General features: G+C 41.2%; 1 protein-coding gene across 1 annotated transcript in view; it reads left to right on the top strand.

The window, feature by feature from the left end:
- The window catches only part of EFHB (EF-hand domain family member B), a 49516-nt gene that overhangs the window by 18235 nt on the left and 15033 nt on the right, over window positions 1-16248 (top strand). Inside the window, exons 7-9 of the mRNA XM_004603942.2 lie at window positions 9327-9410; window positions 10351-10418; window positions 12780-12934. Coding sequence (XP_004603999.2) covers window positions 9327-9410; window positions 10351-10418; window positions 12780-12934 — 307 coding nt within the window. The remainder of the gene's footprint in view (window positions 1-9326; window positions 9411-10350; window positions 10419-12779; window positions 12935-16248) is intronic.

Below are 16248 nucleotides of genomic sequence, written 5' to 3'. Positions count from 1 at the left end.
TGGTGGTGCTTAGGGGATCATATATGGTGCCAGGGATCATACCAGGACCAGCTGCTTGCAAGACAACTGTCTCAGCCACTATACTACCTTTCCTGTCCTATTTAAACAAATACTTTATTAAACACTGTCGTTTACAAAGTTGTCCATAACACAGTTGTTAAGAGCTTTTGATGTTCCGACATCAATTCCACCACTAGCTCTATCATTTCTCCCCAAACTTGCTCCCATAGCCGGCACACAATGACTTATTTTATATTGCTTGTTATAAATAAATGCTAATGGAATTGTCAAAAATACTTCAGTAAAGGGAAGTGTGTGAAAATTGTTATATCTCATCATGGGGTTTTTACATTCTTGTCTGAGGATTTACTAAGCTGTTTGTTGCTAGCTAAGCCTTCTGTCTTATTTTTGTTTTTTTAGTTCACTTCTGTGCTATTTTCCCATCTAATTTCTGCTGAAATTTCAGTATTGTGGAATTTGGTATGTAGCCATGCAATCTTGAAACTTCAGCATCTGTCAGACTGGCTAAAGACATGGCATGGCTGTGGCTATGGGAGGTGGATGTGGCTCCTAGAAGGTCCAGAGGGATTGGAGGGGGATAATGTCCACCCCTATTCTGGGCGGACCCCAAAGTTCTCAGCCTGCACACCAGAGTACCTGAAATTTTCGTAGTTTAGTGTTTCTGAAGAGATTATTAGTGAAGTAGTGGAGTTGGGTTGTTGGCATGGCAACATTGGTGGGGTGTGTGTGTGTAGTTGCCAGGGCTTTGGCAGGGCAGGAACTTGGCCTGCCCTGCTCTCAGGGGGTGACCCAGAGTTTTCAGCAGGGAGGCCAATGTGCTCATGAATTTTAGTTACTTGGCTTGCATCTCCTCTGAGATTAGGTTGTGAGTCTGAAGAGTAGGGCCAGTGGGTAAGTTGACAAGATGGCAGCTGTGGGAGGTGGGTCCCTATTTGTTTTCTAAAGATAATGAGATTTCAAATTTCTGCAATAATACCACAAGTAGGGGCTGGAGTGATAGCACAGCGGGTAGGGCATTTGCCTTGCACGCGGCCGACCCGGGTTCTAATCCCAGCATCCCATATGGTCCCCTGAGCACCACCAGGGGTAATTCCTGAGTGAAGAGCCAGGAGTAACCGCTGTGCATCGCCGGGTGTGACCCAAAAACCAAAAAAAAAAAATACCACAAGTAATTGAACTGTCTTTTGTCATTCAACCTCGTTAATAGTTTTTTTTTTTGGAATAGGAGACAGAAGGGCACACGTGAGGATAGGTGTCTCCCCTACAACACATGGGAGCACCTGGCTTATATTTTACCAAATGTCAACTTTCTATGTCATTGTCTTATTTATGACTACTTTCTTTAAAATTCAAAATAGATTTCATAGTGTTTTATTACCTGTTATATTTTATGTTTAAGCAAATACGAAACCACTAAGAGATAACATAAAAAATCGTTCCCTAAAAAAAAATCAGAAAATTGGATATAGTGGTCCAGAGGCTTGATTGGTGACTTTGCAAAAAGATATGTCCATGTTTTATTTTACAAGTCTTCATAAATGTAACTAAGTATTTTGAGATTAAGAGATCATTCTGGATTATGTGGGTGGTCCTAAATCCAATTGCAATTAAAATCATCATTAAAAGGCAAAGGCAAAGGAAGATCTGAAACAAAAAAGATCACAAAAAAGAGAGACCAAGTTTGGAGGGGGAGATTGAGTGATGTGGTCTCAAAAGAGAAGAAGGAAAAAATATCCAATAGGTTTGAGAAGAAACAATGAACAGATTCTTGTTAGAGCCATTGGAGAACACGTGACCTTGACAACCTACTCTTGGATGTAGGTTTTTGGTTTCCACAATTACAAGAGAATACATTTCTGTTTTTTGAATCAGCAGTGGTTTGTGGTAATTTGTTATAGCAACCACAGGAAACTAGTAATATACTGGGCCTGCATTTCTTTTCTTTCTGTTTCAGTGGCAGTTTTTTGAGTCAGCCCTGCCTGTACTGGGGTTGAGGGCAGCCATTTCCACCTCAGCTCTGTGCTTGAGGGTCAGTTCTGGCAATGCTGGGCTACCGCGAAGTGCAGGAGATCAAATATGGGTCTCCCACCATGCAAAGTATGTGCTGTGAGCCTGCATTTCTGCACATCAATAGGTTTGTTTTTCCCTCTTCCCTCTTAAAGTGAAATAATGGCTCTGCAACTTTCTATACACCTCTACATGCAAGCAAACTTTGCTGTTCCCAGAGTCCCCTAACTTCTCTGTTTTTGTTCAGTTTTCTGTGTGGTGCCTGTAGTAACAACTCCTAATGAGAGCGGCAACATGCTAAATTCTTTTTATGTTATTAGTTTAATATTACTAATGACTTTATGAGATAGTATACTACAAATTTTATCCTTCTCAAGAAACCAAGAAGCCTAGAAGTTAAATCATTTGCCTAAGAATGTTCAGCTATGAAGTATAGGTGCAGGAATGAAATCAGATCGTGTAGCTCCAGTGTCTGTCTTTAATTGTCTTTAATTATTTTATCAGGTTGAAGGGAATGTGATTCTGTGATCACAGGCTGGAAATTTGATTTCCATTCTTCTATTTCTTTATTATATGAGTTTCGCATGAAGGAACTGGCAGAGGAACCCAGGTGTGTGGGACCCGGGACTGAGATCTCCAAGCCTGCTTGGATCAGGACTAGGCCTCTTCCGCCCAGATCCCCTATTTTCCAGTAGCTAGGAGGTCACACCCAGAAACTGCCCCTGGTGCTGTGTAATCCCACCAACGGCCAACATCCAGAGACTATAAGACCAAGCTCCCGGAAGTGTGTGGTTGCTTTGCGGCTGCTTGACATCTTATATCCTAATTCTCCCCTTTAGAGAACCTGGCAAGCTACCAAAAGTTTCCTGCCCAGATGAGAGAGCCTGACAAGCTCCCCGTGGTGTATTCATATGCCAAAACCAGTAACAATGATGGGTCTCATTCCCTGGCCCTGAAAGAGCCTCCATGCGGCACCATTGGGAAGGAGGAGTTAAAAAGAAGCATCTAAAATTCAGGGCTACTTCTGGAAAACAATTTGGACGACTCTCAAAAAATTAGATATTGAATTCCCATTTGACCCAGCAATACCACTGCTGGGAATATATCCCAGAGAGGCAAAAAAGTACAATCGAAACAACATCTGCACATGTATGTTCATCGCAGCACTGTTTACAATAGCCAGAATCTGGAAAAAACCCGAATGCCCCAGAACGGATGACTGGTTGAGGAAACTTTGGTACATCTATACAATGGAATACTATGCAGCTGTTAGAAAAAAGGAGGTCAAGAATTTTGTAGTCAAGTGGATGGGCATGAAAAGTTTCATGCTGAGTGAAATGAGTCAGAAAGAGAGAGACAGACATAGAAAGATTGCACTCATCTATGGTATATAGAATAACAGAGTGGGAGACTAACACCCAAGAACTGTAGAAATAAGTACCAGGAGGTTGACTCCATGGCTTCGAGGCTGGCCTCACGTTCCGGGGAAAGGTCAACTCAGAGAAGCGATTACCAACTACATTGTAGTCGAAGGCCATGTGGGGGAAGGGAGTTGCGGGCTGAATGAGGGCTAGAGACTGAGCACAGCGGCCACTCAACACCTTTATTGCAAACCACAACAGCTAATTAGAGAGAGAAAACAGAAGGGAATGCCTTGCCACAGTGGCAGGGTGGGGTGGGGGGGAGATGGGATTGGGGAGGGTGGGAGGGACACTGGGTTTACGGGTGGTGGAGAATGGGCACTGGTGAAGGGATGGGTTCCAAACTATGTATGAGGGAAGTATAAGCACAAAAGTGTATAAATCTGTAACTGTACCCTCACGGTGATTCTCTAATTAAAAATAAATAAATTAAAAAAAAATAAAATTCAGGGCTAGGACGAATGGAGATGGTACTGAGACTGCTCGAGAAAATCGACGATCAATGGGATGATGATGATGATGATGATGATGTTTCTGATACTTGAATTATTGAAAGTAATGATGATAAAACAAATGCAAAAGAAATACTTATATTATTATAATAAATGCAGATGAGATAATTTAGTGTGTAGAGGAAGAGCTTATGTAACAAATACTTGAAAGTTTACTTTTTTTGTTTAGGTTTTGTGTCATATGAAGTGGTACTCCGGTGATCATATAGTGCTAGGGATTAAACCTAGGGCTCCCACACAAAAGCTCTTTTAAGTTATTGCTCTGACCCTAATTTATCATTATTAAAGTCTTCAGTCATAAAGGAGAAGATAAATTATTTAAATACTTAGGGACTATAACTATTTCTAATTAAATATAACATAGAAATTGATACTTGAAGATGTGGGTTATCCACTTCAGAAAGCTTAAAAATATCAACCTATAGTTTACATATTATATTTATTATGTATTATGTAATATATGCCCACCTGGCTAGGGATTTGGAATCAAAGGTAAAACTCATGCTTTGCATGTGTCATGTCTCAAGTTTGACTCCTGGTGCTGATAAATATATCACTGTCACTGTCACTGTCATCCATTGCTCATCGATTTGTTCGAGCGGGCACCAGTAACGTCTCCACTTTGAGACTTGTTTTTACTGTTTTTGGCATATCGAATACGCTATGGGTAGCTTGCCAGGCTCTCTGAGAGGGAGGGAGGAATTAAACCCAGGTCGGCTGCTTGGAAGGCAAATTCCCTACCTGATGTGCTATCACTCCAGCCGAGTGATCATTTCTAACTACTTTTGTCAGAGTGGTCCCTTCTCTATCATAGCTGCCCTCCCCTTGTGACCAGCTTCTAAGCATGGGCCACTCCTCTTGATCCTTGTTTCCACTCTCCTTCTGCACTATTCTGTTTATGATCATTTGATAAAAGGGTCAGGTAGATCATCCTTTGTCTCTCTTCATCTGGTTTATTTTACTCAATATAGGATGATATAATTTATCTGTGATATATAGCATTTTGGATGGAAAACTGGATAAAGAACTGTAATGTAGTAAAGGAGGTGTGTGTGTCGATCACCCTTGACCCCAGTGGTTAGGGAATAGAAAGACAAAGAAGGACAAATCAAGGTGGGAAGGAAAAAGATGAGAAGGAAGTAATGAAGTGAAGGATGTGTGTTTGCTGGTTATCTGGGAGGCTCTCTCTCACCGCCCACCTTTGGTGCTCTTGAGCCGCTGTGTATGGACAGGATCTGGACTGCTGTAGGCGATGGGCAGGCGAAGGAAGAACGAGGATCAGGTTGGTTAGCGTGCCTCTTCCATCTCCCATCTCTTCATCTTCCTTCCTTGCCCCTCATTCCTCGATTCCCGCTCATCTCTCAGCCTTGCGTCTCGAAGCCTGGGCTCTCCCTCTCCTCTCTCGATTCTGATTCCCTCTGCGTCTCTCTCCACCCCTACTTACCTCTCTCCACCTTGCCCTCCTGGCCCAAGCTCCACCCAGTCAGGAAGAAACAACATAAGGAAGCCCTTCCTGATGGCTTGCTGGCAAAATGCCTCTTAACGTGTTTTTCTCCTTTAGTTATTTTTGTATGGACACAGTAAGAGATACATTGAAGCTTTTTAGGCAGCTCAGACTACAGAGCTCAGGCCAGATTAATCATTCCTAAACCTAGCAGGCTCCAAACCTAATTATTATGTTTTGGATCATGACAGCATCTGTCCATGACCAAGCTCTTATTGTTAAGTTACATAGTTAAGCATTAGGCGTTTTGGCCAGGCCCATCTCGATGCCAGGGTAGCACATAGCTCACCGCTTGCCCTGGGTCTATCCGGTCCCTTGTAGGGACCCTGCTTTTGGGGGTACTAGGAAGTAAGGGCAGCTGAGGCTTAGGTCGAGAGAACAGATGCCCAGGAGGAAAATATCACTTAGAGTCAAATGACTCCCACACAACAAAAGCATAGCATTTACTACTGTCTTCCTGTGCCCCACAAAAAGGACATTGCTCTGAATAAACTATACAAAGGATTTAAGGAGAAGAGAAAAACAATATTTACAAGTCAACAGAACACAAAGAAAGAAGTTACAAATAAATATAGAGGAAAGGGAGCGCTGTGATGGGAACAATCCAATAAACCTAAACTACCCGAGGCTATGTTATCCTACACTGAAGCAATAATGGTAATGGTCAGGGCTTCAGTTATACTGGTGATGTGGGAGAGCATTAGAGCTGTGTATCCGAAGCACAGACTCAACAACAATGAAAAAAAAAAAACAAACTCATGAGATTTGAACAGAAACCACTGAACTCTGTAATGTGCCTTTCAAGGTGGTAGATGTGTGTGTGTGGGGGGGCGGAGTCCAGGGTTCGGGGTGGAGGATGTGTGTTGGAGTTGACTGATTATGGAAACTCTGGTGAAGAGAAGTTGACACTGGTAATGGGACTGGTGTTGAAATATTATATATCTAAAACTCAAGTATCAGTAACTTTGTAAATCATGGTGTTTTAATTAAATACATTAAAAAAAACCAGAATCAGGTGGATATTCAAACAGTAGTATGGAGCTGAAGAGATGGAATAGGGCTTAAGATTCTTGACTTGATCGTGACCAACCTTGGTTTGATCCCCAGCACAGCCAGGTGTGCACTCCCCCAAATTACAGATATGTGTGCATGCATAGCACATATATGTTTACATGTTCATATGTGTATTACATGTGCATGAATTCATGGTGGGCAAAATTCTTTATTCTCGCTTGGTTAGTGAATATGTGTGGTGATGTTACAGTTAGCAATGTTCTGATATACATGGCTGCTACTTCTGGATTCTCCCAGATATGTAATCTAAATACTTTTAGAATTAGAAGGAATTAGTCTTTTCAATTTATAATCTATATTTTTCATCCCTGATTATTCTCTGTTGGGGCTGGGATTTTGGCTTGTTTTTACTTTGTAATAGGGCCACCAATTACATATTACTTTGTAATAGGGTTGTGGGGAGGCCCTGGGCCCCTGGGGGCAATGCTTGCTCAATGGTATGGGCTTGATGGATTAGAAGTCGGGCAGATGGTGGTACTCAGGGGATCTTGCAGAGCCGGGAATTGAACTCACATTCTGGGCATGAGCTTTATACTGGAGTCACATCCCAGCCCTGGAGCTGGTTGTCAGATATTTTTTCTACACCTGACTGTGCTCAGGAATTGGCAGGGTTTGGGGCATCGTATGGGGTGTCAGGGATTGAGGATTGAACCTGGGTCAGTCGCTTACAAAGAAAGCACTTTAATCACTGTATATCACTCTGGCCCCCTGGTTACAAATTTCAGCTTCAGTTGTTTACAATGTCATCCTTAAACTGATTTTGATTTCTTCTGACTTTTGTAAAAAAACACATTTTTGTGTGTGTTTGAATTTAGTGGGAAGTAAATGAAGAAATAAGACAGATTATATTTCATCCTCATTGTGATTTTTCTTTTTTGAGCTAATGGGAAGTAAATGAAGAAATAATAAATCACTTTATGGTTCATTTTTTGTTTCTCCACAGAGTGTCACTCTTCTCCAGAAAATTATTCAGCTTGATATTTCTATAGTAAAGGAAATACTTTTAAAAAGCAAATGGAGTTTGAGAATTTAATGTTCATTGTTTTCAGTCTTGGCAAACAATAGAGAATTTATTAATTTTAATGTTATTAAATAATAGTGTAATTTTACAGCTCTCAAAAGAAATCTTACTCATTTAATCACAATGATAAAAACATGAAATTATATTACAGAAAATAAAACCACCCATAATCCTGTCAACCTAATTCAACCATTATTATCTTTTTAATGCATTTCTGTCTATGTGACTTCCTGTATGGATTTTTGCATCGCTTTTTCAGAGTGCAATTTTATTTTATATTCTGTTCACTTACATTTAATATAAAATAATTTATACTGCGGTATATTCTTAACAACAACACTTAAAATGCATAGAATGCATTCTTGTTAATGTGACAGGAATTAGTCACTGTCTTTGTTTTAGCTTTTTTGTTTGTTTGTGTTTGGAGGCATGCCTAGCGTGCTCAGGACTTACTCCTGACTCTGTGCTCAGGGATCACTACTGATGGGATTTGGGGTGACCATAGGGGGATCAATCTGGGTCTACCAGATGCAAGGCAAATGCCCTACCTGCTGTACTATCTCTCTGGCCTCCACTTTTTAATTTTATTGCCTTATTATTCCCAAAAGAATTATAACAATTTACACTGATAAGCCACTTGCTTTTCCATACTTATCGCCCTCGTTTGTGTGTGTGTGTGTGTGTGTGTGTGTGTGTGTGTACTGCTTATTATGTTAAACTGTGTTACTATGTTTAAAATGCCACTTTATTCATCTTTTTTATTTATGCTTTTGGGTCACATCCAGCTATGCTGAGTGCTTACTCTGACTCAGTGTTCAGGAGAGTATGTGTGGTATTGGGAATCGAACCAAGGTGAACCACATGCAAAGCAAACAGCTTAACCTTCCTATATTACTTCTCTGGCACATTATTATTATCATTATTATTATTATTATTATTATTATTATTTGCTTTTGGGGTCACACCCAGCGATGCTCAGGGGTCACTCCTGGCTCTGCACTCAGGAATTACCCCTGGCCATGCTCAGGGGACCATATGGGATGCTAGGAATCGAACCCGGGTCAGCTGCATGCAAGGCAAACGCCCTGCCCGCTGTGCTATCACTCCAGCCCCCCTGGCACATTATTATTTAATTTTTAAAATTCTTTTTGTTTTTTGTTTTGGAGCCACATCCAGCTGTGCTCAGGGGCAACCATGCAGTGATGGAGATTAAACCCAGTCCTCTCTAATGCAAAGCATACCCTGTCCCTTTGAGCTATCTCTCTGGATCTTTTATTCTTTAATTAATATTTTTTCACTAAAGAGTATTATAATTTTCCATGTATTTTTAATAGCTGTAAGTTATCTTTTTATTCCCCTTGGTTATTTGCTGTCCTCCCTTCCTCCCTCCCTCTCTCATTTTCTCCCTCCCATCCTCCCTCCCTCCCTCCCTTCCTTTTCTTCCTTTCTCCCTCCCTCCCTTGCATTGCTCAGGGGCTATTCCTGATTTTGTGCACAGTCATGTCTGGTAGTCCTGGGGTATATGTGTGTTTATGTTTGTGTGTGTGTGTGTGTGTTTGGGGTGGGGACCACGATGTACAAAGGAACCTGGGCCTTCTGCATGAAAACTGTTATTTACATGAGTTCAAACAGTTGAGTTTGTCTCTGATCTGAACACTTTGGTTGTGTAATGAAAATAAATGAAGTAGCCTTATATTTTTTATCAAAATTAGCAGTCAGAATACGTGAAGCAATTAAAGATACTTAACAACTTTTTAATTTTTTAGGAAAAAGGGAGCTAAAATAGTATCCAAGAGAGTTGATGATTTCAGTGAAAAGTTTCAGCATAAACTTGGAAGAAGTTTAGATCCGTAAGTTAATGATTAAGTTCAAATGGATAGCGTCTTTGGATCAGATGTTAAAGAGGACTCATGGAAATGGTTTGTGTCCTAATAGAGTCAATCTATTAAATAAAACAGAAATATGAACCTTTTGCATTAGTGAGGGAACTTGCCCACTCACAGCAAAACTAAGGTCAGTGGTGATCTGGCGGTCACTAGGACTATTCCTTAGTAGGTACTGGTAGTGGGGACGAGGTATGCAGTTCCGGGGATGAAACCCAAGGCCTCTCTCATGCAAAGCCTGTGCCATTTGAGCCATATACTTGGGCTGTTGTTTCTTTTTAAATCTGACACATGTGAAAGGATGAGCGATAGCACAGCAGGTAGGGCATTTGCCTTGCTCGAGGCTGACCGGGGTTCTATTCCTCCGCCCCTCTCAGAGAGCCCGGCAAACTACCGAGAGTATCTCGCCCGCACGGCAGAGCCTGGCAAGCTACCTATGGCGTATTCAATATGCCAAAAACAGTAACAAGTCTCACAATGAAGACATTACTGGGGCCCGCTCAAGCAAATCGATAAGCAATGGGATGACAGTGAGACAGTGATACATGTGAAAGGATTTCACCATTGTTAATGTCTGCAGAAAATTAGATAAGTGATCTCTTGGAGAAAGTTTGTCCAGAGGAGGGAGATGTAAGCCATTGGAAACCAGCATAACTATATTTTAGATTTTAGGGAGGCCATGTGATGCTGTTTGGGTTTTTGTTTTGGGAGTCATACCTGTTGGTATGTGGGGGCCCTCTCCTAGCACAATGCTGGGGGTCTCTCCTGGGAGTTCTTGGGGGAACAGGTAGTTTTGGGGATCAAACATGGGGAATTAGCATGTGAAGCATGTGCTCCAGTCCTTTGAGCCCTCTCCCCATACTATATTGGGCACTCGAACTAATTTTTATTCTTTAATTTTAAACAGTATTGCAGAGACAATGAAGCTTTCTCCAGACCACACTTTTGGAGCCTGTTTCCGTCCCGAAGAGTATGGTAAATATAATGCAGAAAGAAACACAAATCTTCTCCCTGAAAACTAACAGTAAAATTCAGTTACGTTCATCTACTCTGAAAGTTTCTAATTTTAATTTTAATTTTTAAAAATATTTTATCAACATGTGGAAAGTTACAGAGTTCTCAGGTTTATGTCTCAGTTATACCGTATTCAAACACCATCCCTTCACCAGTGCCCATATTCCACCACCAAAATCCCAGGTATACCCCCCACCCCCCACTCCAACTGTATAACTGATGAATTTCACTTTATTTTTTCTTTACCTTGATTACGTTCCATATTTCAACACAAAACTCACTATTGTTGTGGGAGTTATATCCCCAAACAAGATAACCCTAATAAGGAGGCATTTGATAATTAGTTTTCAATGAAAAGATTGTATGTTTTCAGGTTTTAGAAAAGGTGGCGCGGCTGCTAGTGCGGCCGCGCGGCTCGGATCTGTCCCAGTCCCGAATCCTGGAGCCGTGTTAGTTGCTGCTCAGTGTCGCCAGGGTTCCATCTGGAGAAGGTGTGCTGGCGGCACCTCCTCCTTCCGGCCCCCCGGTGTTGCTGGCTTCTCTGTGGATTGTGGCAGCAAGATGGCGCCGAGGGTGGGTCGAGGGCGTGACTTCCGGCGGAGAAAGTTTCTAATTTTAAAGGGTTAAAAATTACACTTAACATTAATGGAGAAAAAATGTAGCATAAGAAAGAAACTTTTTCATATTATAATATTTCAAATAGGTACAGTTTGAAGTACATGTAATGGGGGCCAGAGTGATAGTACAGCAGTAGGGCGTTTGCCTTGCATGCGGCCAACCTGGGTTCAATCCCCGGCATCCCATATGGTCCCCCAAGCACTGCCAGGAGTAATGACTGAGCACAGAGCCAGGATTAATCCCTGAGCATCGCTGGGTGTAACCCAAAAAGCAAAAAAAAAAGAAAGAAAAAGTACATGTAATGAGTATCTAAGTGTATTAATAACTTACATTTTATGTAGGAAATAAATATGGTTTGTATTGAACAAACTAAAGTGAAATGAGTGCTTTTTACTTTTTACTTTGTTAGTTATTTTTTGTTTTTCGGGTCATAACTGGTGGTGCTCCGGGGCTATTCCTGTTTCAGGAATCACCCTTGATAATAATCCTCTGGAGACCATCTGAGGGGGCAAGGATCCAACCAGGGCTGGTTGCATGTAAGGGCAACACCTTATCTCTTGTACTATCTCCAGTCCACGAGAAGTTTTTCAATGAGCTAATATTATATTAGGCCCTTAATATTCAGTACATGGTCTGTGGTGTTGGTGTTTCCTGCAAGATTCTTAGGCTCCCCTCAGATTTACTGAACTACAAACTATGATTTACAGCATTGCCAAAAATTCACAAGCACTCTCTTTCGACTAAACAACCAACCAACCAACCAACCAACCAACCAACCAACCAACCAACCAACCAACCAGCCAATTCAGAAAGAAAAGGAGGAATCACACCTAAAGCAGTCTAAACAGTAGATACCCAAAGGGAAAACTTGCTGAGCTGATCCTGCTAATTCTTTCCTTCTTGGGGGCAGGCTTCAGCTTGGGAATATTCCATCCTACTGCTGGCTGCATTCTTGCATCTGTCAGCAGGAGATTGTCCACCAATAGTTATGAATTTATGAGTATAACATATCTTTATCGTTTTGAGTATTTGATGCACTGTAGCACTGTCACTGTCATCCCATTGTTCATTGATTTGCTCGAGCGGTCACCAGTAATGTCTCCATTGTGAGACTTGTTGTGACTGTTTTTGGCATATTGAATACACCATGGGTAGCTTGCCAGGCTCTGCTGTGTGGGTGGGATACTCTCAGTAGCTTGCCGGGCTCTCCGAGAGGGATGGAGGAATCGAACCCAGGTTGGCCATGTGCAAGGCAAATAAATGCCTTACCTGCTGTGCTATCGCTCCAGTCCCCAAGAGCATTTGATAAAATTTCCTAATTTCACTCAAGATCTTACCTTTGTAAACTACATGATAAGATTACATTATTTAGTGTAAAGGAAGGGTATTGGCTCTGAAGATGAAAATTTTTGGAATAAGAGCTTTAATAGTTTCTGTATAAAGAGACTGCATAAAAGGGTGGATGAAGAAAAGGGTCTCTGTTATACAGAGATCACCCAGAAGGTTTTTATATATGGGAAAAATTGTGGACAAAAAAGGTCACGCTGAAGCACCCTGAGGCTTGTGTTTTGCCCACTTTAGGACGAATTGATGCCAGCTGACCCCATTTCAGAGTGTATCCCTCTCTCTGCCTACCCTGACCTCTGTTTCTACAGACTTTTAATTCAGAAGAAAGATATATATGTTTTTTTATTTCTTCACTAGGAGTGAGTGATATCATCTATAATAGACGTCCTGGTGAATATCTTCGAGGCAAGGATAGAGAGCGGGCCCAGATTGCAGCAGTTCGACATTGCTTTAAGAACTTCAACTACCAACACTTTGACAGCATGCTGGCAGCCTTCAGACACTATGACAAGGCCAGTAGTAACACGGAGCTTTATGGTCTATGTGTGGGTTTCCAAATCCCAGCAGGCTGGTGTTGATTAGGAGGGGTCAGCACACTAAGGCCTGTGGATGCAACTCATCACTTTGTTTTGGTTAGTAGTTTTACATGTTCCCTCATTTTACTCCTGCTTTCGTACAGCCAGTGGAGGGTCAGCAAACAGAGACTTGGATATTTACTCAAAAAAACAAAACCACCTGAAATATTTTCTCATTGATCTTTGACAGGCCCTTGACTCTGATCATTGGTTAGATCAATGGTTATTCAAGTGTGGTTCTTTTTATTTTTTCTTTTTGGGTCACACCCAGTGATGCACAGGGGTTACTCCTGGCTCATGTACTCAGGAAATACTCCCGGAAGTGCCTGGGGGACCATATGGGATGCTGGGAATTGAACCCAGGTTGGCTGCTTGTAAGGCAAATGCCCTACCCACTGTGCTATCCCAGTCCCGAAAAATGTGTTTCTTGCATCACCTTCATTATTATTTGGTAATGGGTTAGAAATACACATTGAAGGCCTACCCCAGCTTACTGAACTCAGGATTGGGGCTTAATAATTCTTTTTACAAGCTATTTAGGTGATTCTGATGCATATTCAAGTTTGAGAATCACTTTGTTTGTATGTGTGTATGTGATGATTGTGTCAAACCCCACATTGATCAGGGACTACTCTTGGTTGTATATTAAGGGGTCAGTGTCCAGACCCCTAAATATAGGGTGTATGCAGTGGTAGGCAAGTGACTTAACCTGTATAACCTCTCCAGCCTCCAGAGAACCACTTTTAGTAGACTTCTAAACTATAGTATGCTGGGGGCAAGGGGAAGGGCCAGCATTATGCACTCCTGGGACGGACTCCTGAGGTTTAAACAGTTTGCATATGCTTTATAAGTGGTGCTATCAGTCTAGATTGAAATCAAACTTCAGATGTTTCTCCCTCTGGCTAGGAAAGTAACTCACAGGCTCTATCTGGAGCTCGAGCACATGCTTTATGTAGGAGGCCCAGGTTTAATCCAAAGCAGCAGTGATTTCACTTTGACCCCCCCAAACCACCAGAGGTGTCCCCAAGCACCACTGTGGGAGTGGCCTCCAAACAAAAAGTGTTTCCCTCTGGGGAGAAAAGTGTATGGTTTTTGGTTTGAGAAAGTAAGGTCACTTAAATTTAGGCCACTCTGATATTATAATTTGATTAAGTCAGATCAATCTAGTGGTCCATAATTAATAATACATAGTCTTTTGCTTTAAAAATTATTTTAAATTGGGGCTGGAGCGATAGCACAGCGGGTAGGGCGTTTGCCTTGCACGCGGCCGACCCGGGTTCGAATCCCAGCATCCCATATGGTCCCCTGAGCACTGCCAGGAGTAATTCCTGAGTGTAGAACCAGGAGAAACCCCTGTGCATCGCCGGGTGTGACCCAAAAAAAGCAAAAAAAAAAAAAATTATTTTAAATTATTATAGGCAAGAAAATGCCTTATTATCTTAGAGAACCATCAGGCACGTCCTTTATGATAAAATTAAATAGGCAGGGGCTGGAGTGATAGCACAGCGGGTAGGGCATTTGCCTTGCACGCGGCCGACCCGGGTTCGATTCCCAGCATCCCATATGGTCCCCCAGCACTGCCAGGGGTAATTCCTGAGTGTAGAGCCAGGAGTAACCTCTGTGCATCGCTGGGTGTGACCCGAAAAGCAAAATAAAATAAAATAAAAATAAAATTAAATAGGCAGGAAATTGGGGAGAATTATTTAATGCTTATATAACTTTTAAACTGTATAGTACTTAGTCCATGAAGGGTTTTATTTTTCTCAGACAGTAATAAAATGTTGTTGTTCTTAGAAGTACCGCTGTGGGATAATCTTTTATTATTTAGTTTTCATATTGTTGGATGTCTAGATTTAATTTTAAGGGAAAGAAAAACAACAGAACAAATACACTAGGATTCTTTTAATAAATCTTATTGAATTATAAAATTAATTATGTTTTAAGTGATTTATTTATTGCCGCACCTGGCTGTGCTTAGGGGCTCTTAGGGTCACACCCAGTGGTGCTTAGGGGATTATGTGTGCTGGAAATCCAAAGCAGGGCCTCATAAATGCAAAGCAAGTACTCTACCACCGAGTCACATCCCCAGCCTAATTTTTTTTTAACTGAGTACTTATAATACAGAAAACATTCCAGACTTTGTGCTTAGGGAACTAAAAATGTGAAGAGTGTAAAGAAAAAGTTCCAATATCCAGGAGTCCTCACAGCAGTCTTCAAAATCTTAAAATAGGATGAAATAAAACTCTGAATGCTTCTATTATATCTATTACTTAGAAGCAGCTGAGATGAAATGATTCCTTTTAGGGGCAACTGCGTTCAATGATAAAACTGCTTTACTAAGGATACGTGAGCTAAGAGCCAGTGAAGACAGTAGATATTTCTTGAGAAGGTGGTTCTAAAGCTCAGTAATTTCAGAGAGCTATGAATAGTTGGGGGCAAGAAAGGTTGAATATCTTTATTCACAGCTCATTGGTGAGTAGCTGTTTTGGAATAAAGTATCATTTTCAGATTGAAGTCAGTCCAGATATTAAAAAAAAAACTCATGAATTTTGACTCAGATTAATTTCACATGACATTTAAAAAAAATTTTGTTAAATCACTGTGAGATAGTTACAAGCTTTCATGTTTGGGTTACAATCACAAAATGATCAAACACCCATCCCTAACATGACATATTGTTATGACTGGAGTTGACTGATTTGACTAGAACAAAAACTCCATTACGAGAAAATATGTTAATGATATGTTGTCCCATCAATTGCTCTGAGTGATTATAAGAGTTCAGTTTTCTAGGAACACAGAATAGGTGTGTATATGTGTGTGTCTATGTGTGTATGTGTAATGTATTGTAGGTGATGTGTCCTCTTTCACTGTGAGACAAATCCATATTTGATAGGAGTCACAAGTTAGGCGTGCTGCGGTAATCTCTGCATCATATACATAGAATGCTTTCCTCTGTGACCTGTCTATAATGGTGGGTGTGTTCTATTGTGGTACAGTGCTGGCTTCAGGAAGAAGCAATTTGGATGGTTCAGGCTTAATAAGAAGCTTGATTGCAGTCATTCTTATCAGAGAATGAACCACTCTCATGAGGTATCTTTATGAATTTTCCACATAGGAAATTCAGTCAGCAGTTATGATTTATTCCCATCATTTTCAGACTACTCAAAAAAGGTATCTTTTTGTTGTTGTTGTTTTTTGGGTCATACCTGGTGATGCACAGGGGTTACTCCCTTAGGAAATTACTCCTG

This window comes from Sorex araneus, chromosome 4 (genome assembly GCF_027595985.1).
Source record: "Sorex araneus isolate mSorAra2 chromosome 4, mSorAra2.pri, whole genome shotgun sequence".
Classification (NCBI taxonomy): Eukaryota; Metazoa; Chordata; class Mammalia; order Eulipotyphla; family Soricidae; genus Sorex; species Sorex araneus.
This window is presented reverse-complemented; position numbering and strand designations above follow the sequence as displayed.